We start from the raw sequence: 17584 nt of genomic DNA, 5'->3' as shown, positions 1-17584 counted from the left end.
GGAGGAAGCACCAATAACTGGATGCCAGTTTGGCTTCAGCATGTATGTGGATTACTAATTTCTGTAAACAGGAACAGTTACGCCAAAATTCCACTCCCCTTAAAAGATTGGAATTTGAGATACTAAAATGAAATTTTCTCTATATTACCAGTTTGGAAAAATCAAAATGCTTTGCTAAACAAAATCAAGGGGATAACTGCAAGAAATGTCAACCCACTTAAGAAATCAACCTGTTGTTAGAGAAGCATCCTGTCACATCAGAAAAAGTAAAAACACCAGTCCAACAGAACCCTGAGAGGATCACCTCTTGAAACTTACATCATTTTGACTGCCTAAATAGAAACGTTTTCTTTCTAAGGCTGACAGCAAAACTCTGCCCTTTCTTAAAGGGTACACTTTTCAGCCTGAGCATCAATAATACAACACCCGGGCGGGCCACGGTGGCTCAGCAGGTAAGAGTGCTTACCTGCCATGCCCAAGGACCCGGGTTTGATTCCCGGTGCCTGCCCATGTAAAAAATAAAAAATAAAAAAAAAAATAATATAATACAACACCCTGCAATCCACCGAAGCCCAGCGGCTGCCTTGGCATACAACCATCACTCAATAAATAATCAGAGTAAGTGATATCTTCCAGGTAAGGCTTGGGTGTGTGTGGCTGGCCCACCTGTTAAAAGATACCTACAAAACCCTCTGCTTTGTAAGATTTTAGGTTTCTCCGTTATTTGCTTTTAAACCGACTGGTTTTCTTTTCTTTCCTTGATAAGAGATGTGAACTTGTGATTTCCTCACAACCCCCTCACCATGATGGGCTGGAGATGTACCTTTAAACGACCAGATATGGTAGGCTGGGAAGTCAGAAAAACGAAGCTTGAAGTTGTGTCTAAAGTAAGAGGATTCGCTTTTATGTAGAAGGAGGTTAATTACACACTGTTTGTAGGAGTAAGAGCCTGAAAAGAAGCCAACTGGGAATCGGTGGGGGCCTAGTCAAATTACAGCGCCCTCAAGAACAATGGGATTTTGTGAGGCCTATACAAAGAATGAAATGGAAGGTCTCTTGAGATATCCGGATAAATGGGAAAGCAAGATGCAGAGGCCTATGTACTCTGCCACCATTTGTATAAAAGTGAGGCGAAAAGAATGTGTAACTTCTTGATCATGCAAACAGGATCGCCTGAGGGGGCACCCAAGAAATTAGTGGAAGAGGAGGCATGTGGGGTGGGGATCTAAGCATCGAGGAACTGGGACAAATGGAGATGTTTTATTGCTTACTGTTTGATATACACTCTTTGAAACAGTTACCAGGTATTACTTTTAAAGAACCCCAACATATCAGTAATAAAGGCCTCAGCGGTTAAAACAGGCTGCTCTCCTGGCTCAGGGGATTTCTGCCTGTGACCTCCCTGCTGTCGGTGTGCTCCAGGCGGGCAACTCCTGCACTGGCAACACAGCCCAGCGCAGCACGCTTGCCTGAATCCCAGATACACTTACTACAAATTCTTTTCACTTGCTAATACAGAACTTCCACCAAGCAGCCCTCAGATTACTCACATCATGCAAACTGAACTAAAATCCCCACATTTTCAAAAACTTCTGTATGTCTCATCAGCTTTCCCCTTAAATTAAAATCATACATGTAGCTAACAAACTAAGGATGTCAGTCTGTGAACAATCTCAAATACCCTCATGTGTGCCTCACTTTCCACAGAAACAACGACCTGGGCAGAAGCCCTCAAGCTAGCAGAGAGCGGCTGGGAGGGAGAGGGTGAGGGAGGCAAGCATAAAGTCCAAAGGGAGGCCAAGGACCCAGGTCACAGATGTGGGTTTGCCTCTCCATCTGGATTTGGTGAGTAGAGCCTGGTAAATAATTTCTAGGCCTCTTTTTTAAACCATTGAAAAATGCTGAGAATTATTGAGGTATTATAATTTCAAGTCTAACCTACTCAGATATAAAAGTACCAGAAAAATAAAAAAATTCAGAATTTCTTAGTTAATTCCAAGCAACAATTGCCATACTATTAACAAAGACCTACAGATCAGACAAACGTAGAAGATTTTGTTTCCAAAATTTGAAAACTTTTCAAGGATACAGGATACAGATTTCCCCAAGCAGGATGAGACTTTCAAGCTCCACTACCTATGTCAACACTGCCTGCAACTTATCTTTGTGCCAGATTCTAAAAGTTCGTTCCACCTGTCAGCCACAAAGAGAGGCACCACTAGGACAACAGTTGCTGCTGGAAAGAAACTACTCAGCTCACCAGAACAGCCACTGACCAACCCAGTGTAGGGGCACTGTTGCCTTAGTCCAAACACTCTGCAACAGTGACCCTCTCTATCCACTTGGCTCAGTTCTCCAGCTATTACATGGTGGCAAACACAGGGTGAAAATAAAAAGAGATGCTTCTGTAGTTTCAACTTGCTTTGCTTCTAGTTATGAACCGTGGTAGATTTTTCTAGGAGTGTTCCCTTAGGACTGACTCAGACACCTCACACTCAGCCAGAACTTTCCCACCTTTTCTCTGGAAGATGGCTTGGTGTAACAAGTACCCTGGGCTGGGAATCTGGACATCGTAGTACTTAAATCCTGAAATCGCCTTCCTCTCAGTGTCTCTGTTAGAAAAGGAGGTCCAGACCAACGAAGTTAACCATTTCCTACGGGCTGTCAAGAGAGCTCTCAGGCAGTCATTTGGGATCAACCCCTCGTTTGCCCAGCACCTGAAAGCTAATAAACACTCCCTCCATCTTGCCATCCATAGCCACGAATGAAGCTTTTGAACTCTAAGCGCAGTTTCTACTAAATAGGTGACCGCCCTCAAAGTAGACAGACCCCTGGGTAACAAACAAATTAACAAAATTAATCTTTGGATGTGGTCACCTGGTGGAGCTGGCAAAATTAAGCTGAAGTTACTCTTCCTGCTTGGCTGCCAGGGCTCTGAGAGCAGAATACAACTAAGTCTATCCATCCCCTACCCAGGCCTCCCCACCTCCTTGGAAAAGTCTGATCCTAACAGTGGGATTCAACACCATCACAATGTGTTACATTTTGGTAGAGATGGGGAGAGAAGTTTTCTGTAAGACTGAAATCATCATATATCCTGTCTTAATAGCTATCCTTTTCACTCTTTAATAAAGGGTCTTCTTGATAGAAAAAAATTATTTTTTTTCCTGTAAGTAGTATGTAGGTTCTGAAATTGAACATTCCTGATGAAATTGTCTTAAGAACACAGGAACAGCCAAGCTGAACCTCTCAGACCTTATCCACTCAGCTCAGAGTTTCCCACCCTAGGACATGCCAGGAGCGCGTGCTTTTCGAGTCTAGCTTCTTCTGTAATCACTATGGCATTACCTGTCACAAATCAGTTCTCATTCTTAAAAAATTCTCTTGTATTTCCTGGCTGTACCAGCTCTTAAATGTCTGCTTTCTATCATATTCCCTGCACTTGTCCTGCACATTCTTCTATTCTACTCAAGGTGCCCCTCACTGAAATGTCTGAGGGTTTATGAGCAAGTCAGTTTTTACCTCCTTAAGGCCACTCATGACTTTGTGAATTCCAGTTAAACTTGTTTTCCAGTTGCCACCTGCTTTTGCACCTGAAAGAACCCTACTCTTTTGTCTGACTCGGTTCCATTCTCTGGATCTTGACTAGATCTCTCAGATCCTTTTGGAAGCATGAAACAAACCGCATGTAGTATTCCTGGAGAAGCACATCACGGTTTAACTTAAAGGTGGAATAATATACTGTTTTGTGTTCAAAGCCTTACTCCTTAGAATCTCCAATTCTCAGATTCCTCTCTTTTCCAATACACATACACACACCCATACATAAACACATACCCTCACGGGCACAGTCTCTCACTTTTCCTTAAAAGCTTCTGCTTCTGTTAAAATTCAACACCTTTCTCCCATTTGGTAACAGATATACACTTTCACCCGATATTTGTTAAGCATCTGCTATGCACCAAACCACACTATACTTAAGTGATCCTATTTCTTCACTACTACGAGGAAGAGGTACTATTCCCACAGTACAGGAGAACAAAGGCACATCAGGCTAGAAACAAATCCAGAGCCCCTGCCCCAAAGCAATTCCATGCCACTTGTCCAATTACAGAAAGCATAAAGATACTAAATAAAATTCGCTTTAAAACTGATCACTAAGGAACCCATCTCCCTTAAGTGAGCCTTTGTTTCCTTTCTCTAAGTTAACTGCCTATTCACAAAAGGTAGTATGTTAGCTCTGTGGTGATTTAATTTTAAACAGCTTTTTAAGGGGACCTCTAGCAAGGGAGTGTAAAAGGCTTACAGACTTACCTAGTAGTCACTCTGTATCCACCTGCTTAAGAAAACTCAGAGAACTTCCTCGGTAGAAATCACATCACTGCCTCGTCCCCACTGCTGACACCTCCAGGTTATATTCACGTTCCATGAACCTGGTAAGTGCTGAACTTCACTCAATTCCAATCTCCTATGACCTAATGCTAGCATTTTGTTAACACAGGGGCCACAGTTCATTTTTCTAGCCTTCCTGCATTTTTTTTAACCATCACGAAAATAATGGCTTTTAGGTTCCCTATAAGTTGATTAACTCCCACTTTCTGTGCATTTCCATTTTTGTTTTAGACTTGAATAATTCTTCATTTAGTTAACTGAGTTTGGGCCAACCCATATTGCTTCTGTTATTCCCAAGCACAAATTTTTCACTCCAAGCAGGGAGCCTCTCCCTGCTGACAATGGCTGAATGCAGCCTTGTTCATGGTATCCCCACTGCCTGGAATGCTTTTATCATACCTGTCCATCTAAATTCTATCCATTCTTCAGAGCTTGATTCAAATCCCATCTCTTCCTTCAGGCCTTCTTTGACTTCACTGTCTCCACTGATCTCTTCCTCTTCTAGAATCCTTTCGTAATTACCTCTGCACTCATCTACACATAATCCTACCTGAATGTTTATGTCTTTACTACCTAAGGAGCTCCTGGAAGGCTGGGACCACAAAGCTTGCTTTCCTGGGAACTCCCTTTAGAATGGAGCAATGCAGTGTAAGGATTAACAATGAACACTTGTTTTGTGCATAGGATGGTCTTTCTTATGGAATTCGTGGCTTTATCTCTTCTAAAGGGTCTCTGACCAGTGACTCCCTTGAAGTATCCCCACCACAGATCAGTTAAGTTGGTTTGTGAGAGAACTGAGTGCTGGGTATGTCGATATATTTGTGTGGTTGAGGGAGACACACACAAATGGAAACACACAAATACTAAGTCAAAAAAATACTCTGATAAACAAATCCTGAATGAGCCAAGAACATTACTTATAAGGGGTTTTCACATTTACTATATTGCTTTCTAGGAGTGTATATTTTAACACTCCAACATCAGATTTATTGGAAAAATTAGACATTTTCCAAACCTAAAACCACATTTTCCTTCAAGAATCATAAAAAGAAACATAACTACCTAGAGTGCAAACCATTTACTAAATCCAGTTAATCACCTGGATGTAGTGAAGAGAAAGCTAAACAAATCACAGAAAACTCATGTAATATATACTCTTTCCCTCATTGTGGCTTCTTATATGGCCCTGGAGAGTGAGGTAAAAGGATTTCAATCTCAAATTAATGGCCCTAGTTTTCTCAACTCTAGGACATATCTGGTTAAAGAGCTTTACTAGGGCAGGCCACGGTGGCTCAGCAGGCAGAGTTCTTGCCTGCCTTGCTGAAGACCTGGGTTTGATTCCCAGTGCCTGCGCATGCGAAAAAAAAAGCTTTACTGTTACACTGTCAGGGCAAATGACCTAGTTTTACAGAAGAGAACAAGACTTAAAATTAAAATTACTTTTATTAAGATAAAAAACATTTCAGTTTTCACTGTATGTGTGATGCATGAACTACAATGGTATGCAGCCATTAAAAGAGAACCAAACATGGCTCTTATAAAAGGAAGTGCCCGTGGATGTAGACAGACAGATGTGACAAGCTAACTGAATGGACTAGTTTATTTAGAAGGTTCTTACCTGATTGAAATAGTCATCAGCACCAGGATAGGTGCCCACGACAATTTCTATGCAGTAAGAACAGCACCTTTCGTTTAGGTATGAAGCCAGGATGATATGCTACTCTTACAAACTACAGGATAAAACTGAACCAAGATCCTAGAATGTTCTCAGAGCAGCTCAGGCCCAGGGTAACATCCAAACAAAGGCAAAGTGAAACTCGTGATGAACATTACTCACTGATCTTCTGTTCCAAAAAACTTCACAAAGAAGCATTTCTTTCCACGTGGTTTCTTCAAGTCCTTGGGTGGATTAACAATCTGGGCAATAAAAAGAAGAGGTTTGATGGCAATATAGTTCACTACAAAGTAATTTTCCACAGCTCTAAACTGGTAAGAAAAAATAAATAAATGAGGAATATGTATTTAAAAAAGGAACCCTAGGGCCTAATACATATCCAAATCTGGCACTTTTCTATTGAGATGTGTGGAAATGTGCAAATATTCTGCAGGTGTCCTCTACCTAACATATGGCACTGAATTCAGCAGACCCCATATCCCGTTTCACTGCCATGGCTCCATTTTAAAAACAGCTCAAACTAAAATCCACATCTTTTCCTCCCCAAAGTGATCCTGTCTCATCAATGAAGTAATGCTGAGGACACTCTTAAAAATACTTCTTGTGCAGGTGGAGTTCATGAGGCAGGTAACAGTGAAAACAAAGGATAAGAGGCACTGAAAATGCCACATTCCAAAGAGACAGTCCAAAGATATTTACTGGACTGCTAACAAGAAAGTAAAGACAGAACGTTGGAGAGCTATGATGGACTGACTTGTGTGTGCAGAAGCTAGAATGTCAACTTTTGCAAAGATGCATGGGAGCAAGCACACATGGTAAAATGAAAAGAAGACTTAAACTTCGTTAGCACAAAAATACTTTGACTTTTTAACTAACCTACATTTAGATTTCTCTCTTCCTGGATAATTGCTGTTTGTGATTAAATTTAAGTAAAAAGGTAAATTCCAATTAGAATTGGTTTTCAGAGTTAAAACAAAAAAGACCAACACAAATCAGCTATGAATCAAGAAATAAGTGCTGCAGATTAAATGACATGGCTTATATTTTCTTTTCTAAATGAACTGACAGCTCAGAAAAAAAATTGTGAACAAACGTTAAAAATTCAGAATAAATGTTATTTAAATGGGCCGAGTTTTACTCAAATTAATGCTAGAAACCAGGAGGAATGGATTTTACATTCCCCACATACCCAAACACAACTTCAGATATCTTCCTTTAGAAGCAAAAGACACTCACCTTTCCTGGCCAAGGAGGATACCTGCCGAGTTTCCCCCTAGAGAAAACACAAAGAGTCAGGCACTTGCCTTGGGAAAGCCAGTCCATCTCCTTCAGCCCACGCAACCTGCAATTTACTTTTCTAAATCTCGGCCGGCACTCTCAAGAGCCAGAAAAAAGCTGGCAAACTGGAGTTCTTAATTTGACTTCCACAATGGGCCTGAGATGGCCCCAAACCCTCAGAAATAGATACAAAATTATATACATATGTGCACGAAGAGCTAGGTGCATTCCTCTGATGACAAGGAACAGAGAAAAACCATGAGACTTGTCCAGTCTCCTGGACACTCGCGGATGGAGGGCAGTTTCTTCCGTAAACACAGACTTCCCCTTCCAAAATCTGGTTTAATTCACCACGAGACCAAGCCGGCTTTGACAAATGCTAACGAAATTCTTCCGGGGAATCGAGAAACGAGCTACGCAGCTCCAGGGAGGCGGCGACAGTCAGTCTTAGTTCGAGCGGTTGTCTGGGACACAGACGCAGACCACGAAAGATACCCAAGAAGGCATTCACTGTTCACTGCCAAGCCTTCGCTTGTAAAGGAGAAGTACCCCTCCATTTCTTCACCGAGCAGCGCCAGTGGTCCGGTTTCGACATCCCGGGTCGAACCGCCAGCACAAGTCGGATCCATCGCAACGCGGAGGTTTTGATCCGCCTGCCCGGTAAACTGGCCTCACGGGCTCCCCAGCTGTCCTGCTTTTCGGGGAGCCCCACCAAGACCCCAGCCGTGGGAGCCGTGTGGCGGCCGAATGCTCCCTGTACCGTGGCCGCCTAAGTCTGGGACCTGTGCACAGGCCTCCCTCGGGCGGCTTCGGGGCTCAGAGTCGAGCTCACCGCGGCTACCCTCGGCCTCAGTCCCCCGGGGCCGAACTGCCCCTTCCGCCCGGCGTCGCTCCCAGCGCTGGCACTTAGTTTTCCCCTCTCTTCGCCGCCTAAAGCGCAGAGAAGGGCAGCTCCGGGGCTGACTGTGAACCCCGTACCCAGAGAGCAGCACCCCAGCACCTCGCTTGCCCCCGGCCGCCCGGACTCACCATACCAAGTCGCCGAGCCGCAGACTCACAGCCGCCATCTTACCACCCAACCACCACCGCCGCACAGGCCGCCGGGAACATCAGGTCGCCTCGACACCGCCCATTGGAGTGAGGAGGACCACGTGATGAGGGCCGGCTGTCATCGGCCACGCCGCTGCTCTGACGTCACTGCGCCCTCTATCTCTCATTAGCCGGTCGAGCGGCACGTGATTCGGGCGCCGCGGTCTCCGCTAGCCGAAGACCCTAGACTCCCGGCTCCTTCCCCGCCTTCCCCCCCGCCCCACCTCCTCGGCTCGTGACAACGAAGCGCCCGCGGTCTGAGGCAGCGGCGGAAGCGACGACGTGCGGCTGGCCGAGCGCGTGAGGGAGCCGGCCTTGAGGCCCGCCCCGCCTCCCGGGGCCCTGGACTCCAGCCCCCTCCCCCCTTCGGCGCTTCCGTTTCGGCCGTTAGTTCCGCGCGGGCCCCGGGGCCATTCCCGAGCCTGAGGCGCCGGCCGGCCTCGTCGCTGCACCCGGGAGCTCCCCTGACGGACCTCGGCGCGGCCTGGAAACCGGAGCCAAGGGTCCCGCGACCGGTGGGCTCTGCTTGGCCTCAGCCCGGGTCCCCCCTCGTCTCCGCGCCCCGAGCTCCCGGGGGCTCCGAACGCCGCGCTTGTTTGCGGGCGAGGGGGTCCGTCCCGCCGCCGTCCGGGTGCCTTGGCGCGCTCTCGCGGCCGACTTTCGCGCGGCCAGCGGTTCGGGTGCGGGTCCGGCGCAGCAAGTTCTCCCGGGGCGCCCGCTGGCAGCCTGCTCCGCCGCCCCCCGAGTTGCTCCGCGGACCTCGAGGCGGCACTTCTGCGCTTTCTTCTTGGCCGGCTCGCGGCACGGCCGACGCGGCTGTCCCGGGCGCGCGTGGACCCGGTCATGGGCCGCAGCGCCGGCCGGCCGCCCGCCGGGAGCCATGCCTCGGAAGCCGGCCGCTAGCCGCGCCGCCGCTTGGGGCCCCTGGCCGGCATGAGGACAGCCGCGGGGGGACGCGTGCGGCCCGCGGGGCCGTAGCCTGCGCCGGCGCGGGGGACGAAGGTGCGTGTCCGTGTACGGACCGGACGCTCACGTAAGCCTCGTTGTAGTTTGACACTTTGGAAGAAGTTGGGATCAGGCGGTTGTGCCCACAGGGAGTCAGATGCCAAGCGTGGTGTCGACGCATGAAAGTTAAACCGTTAAAGGGAGACTCTCAGTGGCAGTTCGGCACAGCGCCTGCCCAAACTCCAGGGTACCTGGTAGAAACAAATAGAATTTTCGAAAAGCTCCCAGTCCCGGTTTCAGACTCCGAGGAGTGATTTTAGCGCTTGATTTAGAACCGGAGTTTTCCGGAGTTAGCGATTTCCTGGAAAAGGTGCGAGGTCCACGCGCGCATTTCGCGTATGTGTTTTGTCATATCCAGACTTGGTAAGTGGGTTTTTATTTTAGCTTGCTGAGTTGGCCTCAACGCCGGGTTTCTTAGATCAGTTTCTCTGAAGTACCGTGAGCCAGTTTCAGGAAGTGTCATTTATTGTTTTGTTTTAAAGGTAAACTGGTTATTTAAAGCGTATTTAGGATTCCAGGAAACAGTCTGATAAAATTAAACGCATTCGTAATTTACAAAGTCTTATAATTTGAAGAATTGAAGGATATTTAATAACTTGATAAAAGAGATAGATGCCTTTTAAATTACTGTCATGCAGGCTCTAGAAGCATTGCCATTAAGGTTATAATCATGGCTAAGAATATTTGTCTTATGTTAGCCTGGAAGTTTTAGCCAATGCAATAAGGCATGAAACAAAAAATAAGAAATATAATTTTTCAGGAAGGGGAAGACAAACTACTCATTTCCCGGGATGATAGAATTGCATATTTTGAAGAAATGAATAGTCGAGGAAAACCAGTAAAATTAGAGTTAAGAAAAACTAACTGCAAAATCGACAAAGTTCAGTTTTCTGGTTAATGGGTTCTGTTTACAATGACAACAACGAAAAGCTCCTGGGAATAATCTGAGATACAAAAGGAGGCGTGAGGAAATAGATGAAAGTGCCATTCTTGTTTAATTTCAGTTGAGGTTTTTTAAGAGGGATGATTTTGCAGATAGAATTTTACTCATTTTGTATTATTTATAAATAACAGGACTTTTTAAATAAAAATACTTGATCTTTGACAAAAGTTCAAGTAAGAAACCAGTTTAACATATCAAATTTCCCTAAATAACTCTTTTTACAAAGTTCAATTTTCTTTAGCATATTACTCTGTAATTAAAATTTTAGATGCTTGATTCTTGTAGATACTTCAGACGTCTAAAAAAGTAAACTTAGAAACCTAACATAAATGTTTCTGAGGACTTAAGCAATTGTCATTAAGTCTAATAAACTTATAAATGGAAATCTGGTTCTTTTTGAAAGAAAGTACAGGGCAGGCAATGGTGGTATAGTGGCAGAATTTTTGCCTGGCATGCTGGAGGAGACCTGATTCCCGGTGCCTGCCCACTCAAAAAAAAAAGTGCAAACACTTTCACACTTAATTATATTTTCTTAAGCATCTCAAATTAAAATTGTAAATCTCACAACACTCATTAATGTCCAGTTCTCTTGAATGTTTCAGATGGCCTAATAAAAAACAATAATACAGTATGATGATTACAAAACTTCACCCAAAATCTAACCCATGAGTCTTAATCTGCTATATCTTTGATTTGCTTTATCCTCTAATTCTGTTTCTATACCATTGGCTTCTCAGGCTTCAACGAAGAAGTGGTTGAAGTTTAGGTGGGTTGAAGTTACGATGTGTAAAACAGACCAAGATAAGGCTACATTTTAAAATCTCTTACTGGACAGGGACACTAGCATTTGCCTGGTTGCCACTCCCGGAATGACCTTCTTGCATCCCATTGATTAACTTGATTCTCTTCTTAGAGTATTTGTCTGCTCTATTAGAAGGGACCTTTAAACTTTTCCTTTCAACTGAGATGTAATTTGACAACCTTGTGAATCAGTATGTCCCAGGTTTTGTGTCATAATGGAAAATAAGTATTGGATATATACAAATGCATATACATATATGGATTTATAAGAGATATATATGAGAAATAGCATCTTCTTGACAACTCTCACTTATGATTCAGTTACAATAAAAACTGACAGCCCCTTTGGGAGAACTCAACAAAATGTTTCTAAAGTTCTGAAATAATAAGTAGGCTGGAGTGGTAGTGGTATTTTTAAAGAGTGATAAGAGCTTTCAGTTCAAGATTTTAAAATATTCCGTATAACTTCAAAACAGTATGGTATTAGTTAAAAAAAATCTTAACTACTACATTCATACAGCAGGATGGATTTCAGTAATAGACCATAAGAAACATGGGATTTTACTAGATGATGTATGCCAAATTGGCAGGGATAAGAGGGATTATTTAGTGATTGATACTGGGAAGAATCAAGTTAGGACCTCACGCCATAGCTTATAGCATAATATATTCCACTTGGGTTAAATAGTTAAATGTGAAAAGTATATAAAAGACTGTGTAGATAAATTCTTATGTGAGATCTGGTTGGAGAAGTACATTTTAAGCATGGAAGAAACAGGAGAAGTCACAAGGGAAAAAAAATTTTGAGGGCATAGAAAGTTTTCAGCTTGCCTCATTCTAAGTAAAATTTAAATAGGGAATAAGCCAGGAAGAGTACTTGTGAGAGATTAAATGATTTATAATAATGATTTATGTGATGAGGCAAAGGGATATTTATCTGTAATATATCAAGGAGCCTCACAAATCAATTTAAAATCTACAATTTATTCAACTGTTCCTTTATCACTGGACATGTGGGTTGTTTCCACCATTTTCCCCTATGTAAACAAGGTTACAATGAATAACTTTATTGAAATAAAAGTTCACATTAGGGTGTAAGTTTGTAAAAATAGGATACAATTATTCCTGTAGCACAAAAAAGTACATAATGTATGTTTGCATATTTATGTTCTCTAAACCCTTGGAATTCTTAGATTCCAAATCTATGTTGGACGTTCCCACACAATTGTGTAGTTCTTTGGCATGTGATCATTTGTCACTTTGTTAAGGCCCACGTTTGAATGGGGAGAGGGCTGGTGGTCAAGTGCCAGTGACTTTGTTAGAAAAATAAGTTTAGCCATACATACATCACTGAGATGCTGATTTTTTGCTTATTCCAGGCTAGGTAATAACTTCCATGATGTGATGAAAACTTTCATTGTGAGCATTGGCCCCAAATGAAAGTAAACTACTGGTGATGAACATAAAGAGCTCTTAAAGTGGCTGTTCTCTGTTGGGGGGAAGAAAAGTGTTGGATAAGTTAAGAAGAAAGCAGTATTTTGTAGTAGTAGTTGCAATTTTGGGAATTCTTAAGGATTTGTCATCATGGGTTCTCTAATGTCAAGGATCGGCTATATATTTGTAGAAAAAGACTGGAAAGGAAGTATGTGAAACACTGATTATCTCTGATAAGATTTGGGTTTTCATATGTTACATATGAAAAAAATATATTTAGAAAGAATATTAAACAGAGAAGTACAGTTAATGGCAGTTGAATTTTAACAAGGGATTCTTCCCCGTAATGAAATTTTTTAAAACTTGTAATTGAGCAGAGAAGTCATTATTTTTTTTCATCTTGATTTGACCCAGCCCTTTTTTCCAATGTTAACAGAAGCCATGCAGTGACAACCACCGACTTGTTGGTAGCCATGTCGGAGCCCCACAGAGTCCAGTTCACATCTCTCCCAGGTTCTCTGAGTCCAGCATTTTTGAAGAAATCCCGGAAAGAAGAGGCTGGGGGAGCAGAACAGCATCAGGACTCTGAGCCGGCCGCAGCAGCCGTTCGGATCACACTCACCCTCTTTGAACCAGATCACAAGCGTTGCCCAGAGTTCTTCTACCCAGAACTAGTGAAAAATATACGAGGGAAAGTGAAAGGCCTTCAACCTGGAGACAAGGTACACCTCAGCGTCACTGCAGATCTGAGGCATGGGTGTCACTGTGTGCAAATGCGGGTCCCTTAGGGTGGAAGCAAGACTGGAGAGTCTTTGACTGTCCCAAGGTCAAGTTACCCATCCCAGGGCACAAGAACCAGGCTTGATGATTTTGCCTCTAGGCGTGAAGGGATAGAATTTATGTTAGTGAAAAAGGTGTGGCACATCCATGGCTAATTGGAATTATGGCTAATTAATGTAAATAAAAGGAACCACAAATTTTTCATGCCAAGTCTGTAAGTATTATACGTAAGTGGGACCAGTCCCTGACTGTTCCAGTGAAGGAGCCTGATCCATGCTGGTGTTTTTCTTTTCTGAGGGATTCTTACTCTGCCTTTCTTGCCAAACCAGAAAAGACAAACTGTTCATCTCTTCTAAACACAGTAGTACTTGATAGTTTCTTTGCCTGGATGGACAGAAACCTATTTTTTGGCTTTTTGAAATTTTTACTTTTTGTTTTCTTTTGCCAGAATTGGGTTGTAGCCTTTAGGGTTTATTTGTTTTGTTTTTAAAAATCAAGTTGATTTCCTAAGAGTTTTTAAATGTTCCATTTGTTTTCTTGACAGATTTGTTTTACTTTTTAGTATGGACGTTTTCAAACATGCACAAAAGTAAAGAGAATAAGTATAATAAGCCCCCGCATACCCATCACCCCACTTCGACTGTTAATATTTTGGCAAATCAGTAACATTTTTTTAAATTAAAAAATATTTTATTGAATTAAGTATATAAGGCAAGTATACATATGATAAATGTACAGCTTTATGAGGTTTCACAATCTCAACACACCCATGTAACCTGCACCTGGATCAAGAAATAAAACATTTACCTGGACACCAGAAACCTTCCTTGTACCTTCCTAAGGTACCACCTCTACCCTCAGAGGTAACCCTATACTGATTTCTAGTAGCTAAGTCTATTTTACATGTTTTTGTATTTCATGTAAATGGAGTGATACACTATGAGTAGGAGTTAGGTGAAGAGCATTTTAAGCACTTACTGTATATCACATGCTATTCTATCTCTGAGGAAAAAATAAGTAGAGTCCCTCACCTGCAACATTTTTGTCTCTAAAGGGAATCTTGGTACCTGCTCCTAGGGTGTTTGAGGGTGAAATAAGATCACATGGGTAAAGTTTCTATCAGGGTGAGGTGTCTCAGTGGCAAGTGCTCAGTTAATTAAATCCGCAGTTGTGCTGGGTGAGGTGAGCACGTTTGGTTAAAAGGATCATCCACTTTGCTCAGATAGGAATTTGTTTACTTAAATGGAAGCCAGTGAGTCTGTTGTATGAGGACCAGTTAGGATGAGGAAACACCATTTCATGTCCATTTGCAATCCCTTTTCTAAAGTAGCCATGGTGTCTTCTCTCTGAAGAGGAAGAGAGAGTAGCAGGGATTGATTAAGGTATTTATTTATAAACTCAAACCAAAGTCAGTCAGTTATCAGGAATTAGTACCCCCAGTACTCTGATTTCACCTTTTGAGTCCCAAATATCCTTCTCCATTGCAGAAAAAGCATGGAGCACTAACACCCAGAGAATTTTGGCTCTAGTTTCAGGGAATTTATTCCTGAATCACAGGTTAGGATTTCCTGAATCTCTGTGTGACTACTCTGCGATATTAAAAGTACAATATAATTGGACACATTAATTTCTTATCTCATTTAGCATTTATTCCTTATGATGTGAAGGTACTGTGTTGGATCCTGAGGACTATATAAATGTAGAGAAGGCACCATCCTAGCTTCGGAGCAACTTAGAATCTTGTAGATGTTTTAGGAGAATGGTACCAACAAAGGTGAAATTACAGTGTGGTAACTGTTTACATCTGGTACGAATCCAGGCCCTTAGGGGCTTGGGCTGAGCAGAGCTTGCATCCAGCATGCTGAATTTCAACAGGGTTGGGCCTTCCTACATTGAGGAAACAGTTATTGGAAGACATTAGGAGTACCCAACACTGCTCAAAATTGATGGGGTTTCTTAAAATTATTTTAATCACTTAAGTTATATGTGATCATTGTAGAAAAATTAGAAGATACAGATAACTGCATATTTTAAAGGCCACCCATTTGTGGTACAAACATTATATATGTTCCATAATATTTCATTATATGAATATACCATAAATTACTTAACCAATTGTTTGTGGATGGGAGGACTTTCAGTAGTCAGAGATGGGAGGGTGGGATAAAATAGTTTTCGAGTAAGCATCCAACATTTAGAGTTTTTGATCTACTGTGAAGTCTTAGGTGTACTTGGCACATTAGTCTTTTCAAACTAAGATTTCTTGTGCAAGAAGCATAAGGTCCAACTCGGGAAATTTTGTTTATTAGAGAAAAATGAAAGTAGTTTATGAAGTAGAAATAAACTTCCGAAGACCACGAGAAAATATTTGGAGTGAGTATTGACATCGAAAGCATAAGATCAAATTACTAATCTTAAAGGTAGACTTCCAAGGAGGAGTTCTCTGCACCTGAAGATGGGTTTAACTTTCAGCATCACGGAGCGAAGTTAAAATTCAGACCATTCTTCTAAACACTACTGTAGAGAGCCTGGTTCCCAAATAATTATCAGGAACATACACCATATTCAGGGGTTCTTAACCTTTTTGAGCCGTTGTCCACTTTGGAAGTCTGGTTAAAGCCTGTGGACCCCTTCTTATAAAAGTGCTTTTAAATGCATGAAATAATTTTTAGGTTTACAAATGAAATGACCATATCAAAACACAGTTCCCTAAGGTATCAGTGGCTGAGAGTTCAGATAGTCAAGAGGCTACTCTGAGGTCACTCTTACACAAGCTGCAGTTATATATTGCTACTTATCATAGCTCACCAACTCCAAAACAAAACCTATCCTGCCAATCCTAAAGAACACCTAGGACATTACATAAGATTCTACAAAAATTCCGTGTACTAGGGTGACTCCAGAAACCTACAACCTCCAGATGTGTCCCTGGTCCAGATGAGTCCTGTAATACAGAGGGACCAGCCTCTCCAGAACATCAAGTGGTTCTATCCCCCTATCCCATATTGACAACTCCTTCCAACGTGAAAAAGCTAAAATGGGCATAACCCAAATACCCTTAAAAAGTAGTAGAAAGATCAAAGATGATGGTGGAGTTATACAGAGGGTAGGGTTTAACAAATGAGTATGACTGCTCCAGTATCTTAAAGCAGCTAGAAGTAAAAACCTAAAATTGTGGAATTGTAACCCATGCCAAACTGTGAAATCAGTTATACAATTAATTGTTGTAATGTGCTTTGAAATTTACTACTTTTTTTGTATATATGCTATTTCTCAAACACACACACAAAGTTGATTGTGATGATAAATACACAGCTGTATGATATTGTGAACCATTGATTATATACTTTGGATGATTATATGGTATGTGAATATGAAATATATGTCACTTTTAAAAAAAAAACCGGTTCCATACAGGTTGTGCCCTTATTTGGAACCCAGCAGAATGTAATGCTCTGGTGGGTAAACTGGAGGCATTTAATGAAGTTTTGTTATGTTACATGAATAGAACTTTTCTCTCTTAACTAGGATACATACTGGTGGAATAGTACCATGTATTCTACCTTGTCTTTTCTGAAAAACAGTTGCTTTTATTATGTAGTCTATAGGTGTGGAGTAGTTAGTGAAGGGTGTGTGATAGGATTGTGGGAGTTTTTCATGACTCATATTTTTTGTGGGAATGGTCTCTTTACAGAAGAAAGACCTCTTGGATCCTTTCAATGATGAAGAAAAGGAAAGGCATAAAGTGGAGGCCCTTGCCCGGAAATTTGAAGAAAAATATGTAAGATTTCTCTCTTGAGCTGCAAAACACCTCACTGATGGGGGAGATGTTTCCAGACATTGCCGTATTCTTTTAGTGGACTGTTATCTAAATCAGTACTGAATGGGAAGCAAGTGTAGAGCTTGGAAAGAACAGAATACAATTATTAAATAAATGCATTAATGTACAAAAATGCACCTGGTAGGAAATACTGTGTGTAGTTTAATGGACCAGTGGACAAGAGGGCGCTTTTACCCTTCCTTAGAATAAATGTTTCGGTATGAAACATTTGAAGCCATGTAGCTCATTTTTCTGTCTTAAACCATTTTATGCAGATAGAAGTCTGTTCTGTTTTAAAAGGTCTTCAGGGAAGAGGTTTTTTTTTTTTTTTTTTTTTTTTTAAGGAAAGACAGAGAGAAGGAAGGAA

General features: G+C 42.2%; 2 protein-coding genes and 1 long non-coding RNA gene across 10 annotated transcripts in view; 2 read left to right on the top strand and 1 right to left on the bottom strand.

Annotated features, from left to right (window-relative positions):
* GLYR1 (glyoxylate reductase 1 homolog) overlaps positions 1-9019 on the bottom strand; it is a 34944-nt gene extending 25925 nt beyond the window's left edge. For 3 of the 5 annotated variants that reach the window (XM_077141899.1, XM_077141900.1, XM_077141901.1), the window contains exons 1-3: positions 8375-8468; positions 7304-7340; positions 6230-6309 (exon numbers count right to left, since the gene is read on the bottom strand). In XM_077141899.1, coding sequence (XP_076998014.1) covers positions 6230-6309; positions 7304-7340; positions 8375-8412 — 155 coding nt within the window. In that variant the 5' untranslated portion in view covers positions 8413-8468. Of the gene's footprint in view, positions 1-6229; positions 6310-7303; positions 7341-8374; positions 8508-8907 lie in introns of those variants that run through there. The other 2 variants (XM_077141903.1, XM_077141902.1) reach the window with 2 other exon arrangements.
* The window catches only part of LOC143667568 (uncharacterized), a 250942-nt gene that overhangs the window by 157851 nt on the left and 75507 nt on the right, over positions 1-17584 (top strand). The gene's annotated exons all lie outside the window — the stretch shown is intronic.
* UBN1 (ubinuclein 1) overlaps positions 9344-17584 on the top strand; it is a 29729-nt gene continuing 21488 nt past the window's right edge. For 2 of the 4 annotated variants that reach the window (XM_077141898.1, XM_077141895.1), the window contains exons 1-3: positions 9354-9467; positions 13054-13339; positions 17092-17178. In XM_077141898.1, the coding sequence (XP_076998013.1) occupies positions 13091-13339; positions 17092-17178 (336 nt within the window). In that variant the 5' untranslated portion in view covers positions 9354-9467; positions 13054-13090. Of the gene's footprint in view, positions 9468-9498; positions 9803-13053; positions 13340-17091; positions 17179-17584 lie in introns of those variants that run through there. The other 2 variants (XM_077141896.1, XM_077141897.1) reach the window with 2 other exon arrangements.

Source organism: Tamandua tetradactyla, chromosome 23 (genome assembly GCF_023851605.1).
Source record: "Tamandua tetradactyla isolate mTamTet1 chromosome 23, mTamTet1.pri, whole genome shotgun sequence".
In the NCBI taxonomy this organism is placed as follows: Eukaryota; Metazoa; Chordata; class Mammalia; order Pilosa; family Myrmecophagidae; genus Tamandua; species Tamandua tetradactyla.
Note: the sequence above shows the minus strand (reverse complement) of the source record. Positions and strands in the feature narration are given on the sequence as shown.